The following is a 7,578-nucleotide window of genomic DNA, read 5'->3' as shown; positions in this document are numbered from 1 at the left end:
ACAGACACAGCTGAGCGTTTGTAAAAGTTCACGTTTCCTCAGTGCTGAACAGCTGAAATGAGGCTTCCCTGTCGGAGGACGAAGAGCCGAGCACAGCAGCAGACTGGTGCATAATGAGCAGAGAACAATGCAGAAAACAGAGATTTGATGGTAAACTGGTCTGTGAGTGCAGACAGAGCCGTGCAGGAAGTGGGATTTTATCGTGCTGGAAGCAGAACAGCCAAAGTCAGAGCGAATTCATGACGATGTTCATCATCATCCTCTTTTGCTGCTGCTTCAGTGAGTTTTGGTCAGATTGATGAAACCTGCAGCATCAGAGTCAGTGAGCTGTCAGCTTGTAGCCCCGACGGCGTGTCCGTGCCGTCACACAGGACACAGAAACAACCAATCACAGTGCAGTTTAACATGTAGCTCTTGGTTTGTTTTTTACTTTTTTATCTAGATTGTATTTTATGATAGAAATTTGGTTTAAACAGTAAATCAAAAGTTTCAAATGTACTTACGAGCTTTGGTGCCGGCCATGTTTGTGCTGCTCAGGATTACAAGCTTACAAGCTGGCTGCAGTTAAACCTTTACTCAAAAAGCATCTCTAGACCCAGCAGTCTTAGCTAATTATAGGCCAATCTCCAACCTTCCTTTCATATCAAACATCCTTGAAAGAGTAGTTGTCAAACAGCTAACAGATCATCTGCAGAGGAATGGTTTATTTGAAGAGTTTCAGTCAGGTTTCAGAGTTCATCACAGCACAGAAACAGCTTTAGTGAAGGTTACAAATGATCTTCTTATGGCCTCTGACAGTGGACTCATCTCTGTGCTTGTCCTGCTAGACCTCAGTGCAGCGTTCGATACTGTTGACCATAATATATTTGTTTGTGACTTGAGCCTAGGCTAGTGGAAATGGCACCGGTGTGCACGGCTCGCCATCCACGGCTGTCAGATCCACCTTTGGTCTGCGTGTTTTTATTGTTTGTGTCACTTTTATTGAACCACGCTGACTCTCTACTGACCTACGATCGTGAAACTCTGTTAAATATTCAACAACACAGAGAATTTGAAAGGACTAGCGTTGATGGACAGGACGTTTTTCCACCTCTGCTACTATATGGGGTACTGGATCACCTGGATTACAGCCCTACCCCATCTCATAAGAAGAAGCACTTTAAACGTCGCAGAAAACGCAGCGGGCTGTGAGTGAAATTAAGATTATATTTAGCTCTTTCATCTGGCAGAGACAGAACAGTTTCCCAATGCACTCTGGCAGAAATCCGACCTTTGCACCGGCGTTTCGTCTCTCGTCGCTTCCTGGAACCTATTGCCACCTGGCTGGTACCTGCTGTCGGCTCGGCTGAGGAGATCCAGCGTCCCCGCCTTCTCTTACCTCATCTTCGCTGCGGTGGAACGAATCCGCGAAGCGAATCCGGCCATTGAAACAGGTTCCCTGGATGGCTGTCACCGGTCTGATGGACCCTACCAGGATTGCTCTGGTTAACGCTAAGTCGTTAGCAAATAAAACGTTCATATTGAAGGATTCTTCACTTCTCATAGTCTGGATTTCCTCTGTGTGACAGAAACCTGGCTAAGTGACGGTGAGTTAAGCGCTTTCTCAGAACTATCACCGTCAAACTGTGCGTATGTTAACTCACCGAGGACTACGAGCCGAGGCGGAGGAGTGGCCACAGTTTACAAAAATACTTTTCACTGTCGCCAACTGTCACCTGTCACTTTCTCCAGTTTTGAACTGAATATGTTTGAGCTTGGTAGCAGTCATCCTGTTCTTTGTGCGGTTTTTCTGCTCTTGACGAAGGCGGTCGCACTTTTCTCCTCTCCCTTAGCTTCCCTGCTTAGCCTCTCATGTCCTCGTCTAGTCTCGCAGTTTTTTTATTGCTTTTCCCTGGAACAGTCTCTCTCAGTCTGTTCTCTAAAACCTAAAAGAGGAATTATGGATTGGATCAACTGGTCTCTAAATGCAACTGACACCCTTTCTCAACGAGAAGTTTGGGCTCGGGTGAGCCTGAGTGCTGAAGATATCTACCTATTCTGAACCATGGTAACAGGGTTCTGGCTGATCGGAGCTGGCTTGGCCCTGACTTATCGGAGAATTAAGAAAGCGGAACTGGCTGTTCAAAACCCCACAAGGCTGCCCGCTGGGATTGAAACAATGGGACGAGGTGCGGCTTCTCAACATGGGCTCACTGAGTGCAGCACGGATAAGATCTTGGAGAGGCTACGGCTGCTGTGAATACTCAGAATAAGATCTCTGACTGCAGACTGGATACATCTCGGAGAGGCACACTGCCGTGAGTTCTCACAATCGACTCCTTGAGCACAAGAAATGACAACATCACAGAACACAAGTATGGCGAAGCTCGCGGCTCTCCAACGGGAGATTGAGAGACCAGTGTTGGACTGTAGAACTGCTTTGAACTTCTCGTGAGTTGTTTGCACTAAAGTAAAAAGCACCATCACTTATGCGGACACCCTCTCGGCGCCAGCTACAAGGCTGGAGCTGAACAAAACTCCCTGATAACGACTGTGTTTAGTCTGTTCTTCCCATTCCCTGCAAGCCCACCTGGGTTGGCTGGAAGACTGTTTACTTATCCTGGCAGGGCGAAGGACACTGTCTCAGCTGAACTATGGACACACACACACATACATATACACTGATATGCACACACTCATCCCCCCTCCCTTTCCAAACGCCTTCGACGCTTATTCCCCTCCGATGTTGACGGTGGATCAAGGAGACCAGCGCACGCAGGCCCAGATGTCTTCATTGGCTGTCTCTCACCTTTACCCCCCCTGCTGCTCGTCATGTGTTTCTTTGGTGTTTTTTCTGTTCTCAAACTGATCTCCCTGTTGGAGCTCAGTCTGGGGGGAGTTATTTTTTCTCCTTATCTTTCCTCATGTGGTGCATTTTCCATTGTTAGACCTCTCTGACCTGTCTTCCCATGTGATGTTTGTGTCATGTATGTATGGTCGGAGGGTAAGATGGCGCCGCCATTGCGTGGAATAGGTCGGCAGCCTTATGGAAGTGGCATTTCTGGTAAAAAACTACATTTCCCGCGAAAATGACAACACTTCCGGTTTCGGGCAGGTAATGGTGGACATGCGGTAATGACACCCGGTTACGCCAATCGGAGGTCACTAAAATCAATATTGAATCGGTGTGCAACTTTGCCAAAACAATGTGGGACTCTGTAGTTTTCTCTGGTCCCCTCCCCAATCAGACCAGGAGTGACATGTTCAGCCGCATGTTCTCCTTAAATTGCTGGCTGTCTGAGTGGTGACCCAGAAATGATGTGGGCTTCATAGATAATTGGCAAACCTTCTGGAGGAAACCTGGTCTTGTTAGGAGAGACGGCATCCATCCCACTTTGGATGGAGCAGCTCTCATTTCTAGAAATATCGACAAATTTATTAAACCTCCCAAAATATAAAAATAAATAAATAAATAAAATAACTATCTTTAATCAAGGAGCTCCGCATCTGGGTCCATTCAAACCCTGAAACCATGTGCACAGGGTGAATCTGCTCTCATCTGTGAACAGCACTGGGTGGTGGACCTGTCGGTTCTGACAAATAGAGGATATTGGGCCCTCAAGTCACCCTCATGAAGTCTGTTTCTGATTGGTTGGTTAGAAAAGGACTACTGGAGGTCATTTTGCAGTGTAATCCTGCTCCTCCTTGTGCAAAGCCGCAGATATTGGTCCTGTTGATCAGTTGAGGGTCTTTTATGGCTCTGTGCAGCTCTCTCAGTCTAATTGTCCTGGATTTTTGACCAAGCATTTTGAGGTGGTTTTCTTGGACTCAAAGTTTTGTTTTTGGATTTCAAAGATGGTTTGAAGTGCATGCTCTACATTATTTTGTTCTGAGTTCAGTATTCGCTAGTGCTTCTCAGTTTTTTAATATATATATATCTATATATTTCTAGTTCACGGGTTCCTTTTGTGTGCAAGTCTCAGTGATTTGTCCTAAGCGTCCCTTTGTTGAGCCCTTCTTGTCTTCGTTTGTGTTTTGCCTGCTGTCAGTGTCAAGTACTTACATGCCATCCTGAGGAGTTGGACTACCTGTTAAACCTCTGTACCACCTCATGCCAATGCAAGGAAAAAAAGTCAAGGAAGCAAAAAGAAACAACAACAGTGACATCAAAGACCTGAAATCAGTTTAATGTCACCCTCTGTGTCTCTGTGACCTGTTTTTACAATTAGATTGACAGAAATCACAAATGCAAAGTATGAAAGGAGTAGAATAATTTCTGTACATGAGAAATCAAGGAAAAATGTTTTCCCACTAATAAAAGTGACATTAAATACATACATACACATTGAGATCAGGAGCACTGCAGACTCCCAAAGTTAGAGGTCACTAATAATGAGGATCATCAGCTCACACACTGAGTACTCCCACAAAAACTCAAATCGTGAGTAAATACCAACAGGTTTCACAGTATACCACATTCTCCTTGTTTCGCTGCCACAACTGCAACTGCCACTCCTGCTCCCAGCGCTGATCCCACTGGTCCTAATATGAATCCAACACCTGCTCCTATCCCAGCAGCCTTCAGGAACTTCGCCCGTCTTCTCGCTTCTTCTTCTCCCATGTCTGGATTTTCTCTCCGAAGTCGTTTCACCTCTTCTCTGATGGCTGTCTCAGCTTCCTGCAGCATGTCATTGGTGTAGTATGTTGCTCCGTTTCTCTGAACCATGGTGTTGATCTTCTCCAGCAGCTCTTTGACCTGAGAGCGATCCTCACTCTTGTTGTTAAAAACATGATATCTTCCTCCGCACTGATTGATGAAGCGATGCAGAGGCCGATTTGCACTGATTGAGCTGTGGATGTCGACTCCATTTTGCAGGTTGTCTCCATACGTGAACAAGACCATAATATAACGTGCTGCATCTTCTCCAAACATCTTCTGAAGAATTTTAATCGTTTCTTCTTCTTCGCTTGTGAATCTGGTCGACTGGATCACAACCAGAAACACGTGAGGACCGGGAGCAGCAAAGGTGATGCATCTAACAATCTGTGTGACCACCTGATCCACAGACAGGGTGGTGTCAAACAGACCTGGAGTATCAACTACAGTCAGTGTATGACCATCCACCTGGGCTGTTTCTTGCTGACACTCCAACGTTACAGAAGAAAAAGAAGAAAAAGACTGAAAAGCTTCTCTTCCTAAGATGGTGTTTCCCGCTGCACTCTTCCCTACTCCAGCTTTCCCAAGCAGCACCATCCTCAGGTGGAGGTCCTTTGCATCTGTTGAAGAAGATGAATAGATAAGGTTAGTTGTTCTTCCTGAGGCAGCTCATCACAGTCGGACAGTGTGGACTTCAGCTTCGACCTTGGCAGATTAGTGTCTCTGTGGCTGTTTCTGGTGCATCATTACACATGATTCTGAATATTAAGTATGTTTTAATGGTTAAACACAGAATAGTCATGATTTATATGTGATTTTGCTGATAGTCACTGATCAGAATATTATCGGGTGTAAGTTTAACCAATATAAAAAAATAAGAAAATATCCATCGGCCATCTTTTGTCGTCTCAGGCCAGGTCACGGGAGCAGCAGCATTAGCAGAGAAGCCTAGACCTTCCTCACCCCAGCCACCTCCTGCAGCTTGTCCAGGGGGACACCAAGGCATTCCCAGGCCAGCCGAGGTCTCCCCCAGGACCTCTTCCCTGTGGGACATGCCCATGTCCTAGTCAGATGTCCAACATACCTCAACTGGCTTGTATTCCTGTTCTTGTTCTTTCGGTCACTACCCAAAACAACCATAGGTGATGGTAGGGACCCAGGTCCACCGGTAAATCAAGAGCTTTGCTTTTGTGCTCAAGACCCAGAGGTTCTTAAACTCCTCTACTTGGAGTGAGGCATCCCTGACCCGGAGTGGGCACTCTGTGGGCACCCGGCTGAGGACCACGGCCTCAGATTTGGAGGTGCTGATTCTCATTCCCACTGATTCACACTTGGCTGCAAACTGTTCCAGTGTGATCTGGAGGACATCACCTGATGAAGCCAACAGAACCACATTATGTGCGAAAAGCACAGATGAGGTTCTGAGACCACCCAAGTGGAGGCCTTCTGCTGCTTGGCTACTCTTCGAAATCCTGTCCATAAAAACTCTGAAGAGAACTGGTGACGAAGAGCAGCCCTGGCAGAGTCCAACAACCACCAGTAACTAATCCAAGCTCTTGCAATGGTTGTATAAGGATCGACAGCCCATATTCCTGAAGCACCTCCCACAGACCACTCTGAGGGATGCAGCTGAATGCCTTCTGCAAGTCCACAAAAACATGTAGACTGGTTGGACAAACAAACCTGAGGTTTGACTAACAGACGGACTCTCCTTTACAGCACCCAGGCACAGACTTTCCTGGGGAAGTTGAGGAGTGTGATCCCCCTATAGTTTCCCCCTTCTTAAAGATAGGAACCACCACCCCCACAACATCCAGAGGGTTCAGGAACTGAGGGCAAACCTCATCCACCCAGGGGCCCTACCACCAAGGAGTCATTTAACTGCTTCAGTGACCTTACCCCACCAATGATTGGTGAGCCGTTCCCCTTGTCCCCAGATTCTGCTTCCTCTATTGGACATACCAGTGGGATTAAGGCGGTCCTCGAAGTAGTCCTTTCACCACAAGGCAATTTCCTCAGTCAAAGTCAACAGCAACCTGCACTACATGGTGCCATGTGCACTTATGGACGCCCTTGCATTCGAACATGGTCTTTGTAATGGACAAACTGAGGTTTGCACAGAAGTCCAGTAACAGAGCACCGCTGGGGTTCTGGATCCAGGCCTCACTGTCATTGCCCACATGAGTGTTGAAGGCTCCGAGTAGGACACCTGGGGACATCTCCCATAAAGAGAACATAAGCAGAAAATGACTACAAACCATAATAAATCCCTTTGATGTCTGAATGCATTCAGTGTTGTGAAATAAAAGCTTCCCTCAAAAGTAAAAACTAACAAGCCTGTTTTGAACATGTAAAAGGAGTAAAAGACAATATACGACAGATATCTGAAGATTCAACAGAAAATAAAAAAGAATATTTATTTTATGTCCAAAACAGTCACCCTGTTCGTTGGTGTGATAGGAAGGATTACACCTTTGATTGGTTTTTGCTTCAGGGATCTACATTTGGCACAGTTACACAGAAAAACCTCATTTGTTTTGTAAATGAGATTTCAGCCCATTTTCTGATTGGTGCCGTATTAATAAGCTGATTTAAACCGTTTAAATGTCCAGTCACCACATCTACATTTTCTGCATACTGATTAGTTTGCTCTTTTCTTCCATGTTGTGCAGTTTCCAGTCTTTTTTTCCTACGTACATTACAGATGCTGAGTAAAAATCCAAATCTTACAATCATGGTAAAATGACAGTACACAGTTTCACTTTTAGGGTTTTACATATCAGGAGATAATTTCATGTTTAGGTTGTCCCAGTTTAGTTCTAGTTAGTTTTGCCTCAGTGTCCATCTGCCTTTTGTTTTTTTTTACCAGCCTCTGATAAACAGCTCGCTGTTCGTTAAGTCATAGCTTTGCCTCCTTCTGGGTCCGCACCTGTAACTCCACA

The 7,578-nt window shown here is 45.8% G+C and overlaps 1 protein-coding gene across 2 annotated transcripts in view; it reads right to left on the bottom strand.

Annotated features, from left to right (window-relative positions):
* Positions 1 to 4,402: 4,402 nt before the first annotated feature.
* Positions 4,403 to 7,578, bottom strand: part of LOC118455741 (GTPase IMAP family member 7-like) — a 137,070-nt gene continuing 133,894 nt past the window's right edge. The window contains exon 5 of one of the 2 annotated variants that reach the window (XM_087847587.1): positions 4,403 to 5,234. In XM_087847587.1, coding sequence (XP_087703713.1) covers positions 4,442 to 5,234 — 793 coding nt within the window. In that variant the 3' untranslated portion in view covers positions 4,403 to 4,441. Of the gene's footprint in view, positions 5,257 to 7,578 lie in introns of both variants that reach the window. The other variant, XM_035915550.2, reaches the window with a different exon arrangement.

Source organism: Neolamprologus brichardi, chromosome 10 (assembly GCF_056152115.1).
Source record: "Neolamprologus brichardi isolate AB-2024 chromosome 10, ASM5615211v1, whole genome shotgun sequence".
In the NCBI taxonomy this organism is placed as follows: Eukaryota; Metazoa; Chordata; class Actinopteri; order Cichliformes; family Cichlidae; genus Neolamprologus; species Neolamprologus brichardi.
The sequence above is the reverse complement of the archived record's forward strand: the minus strand, read 5'-3'. Positions and strand labels throughout refer to the sequence as shown.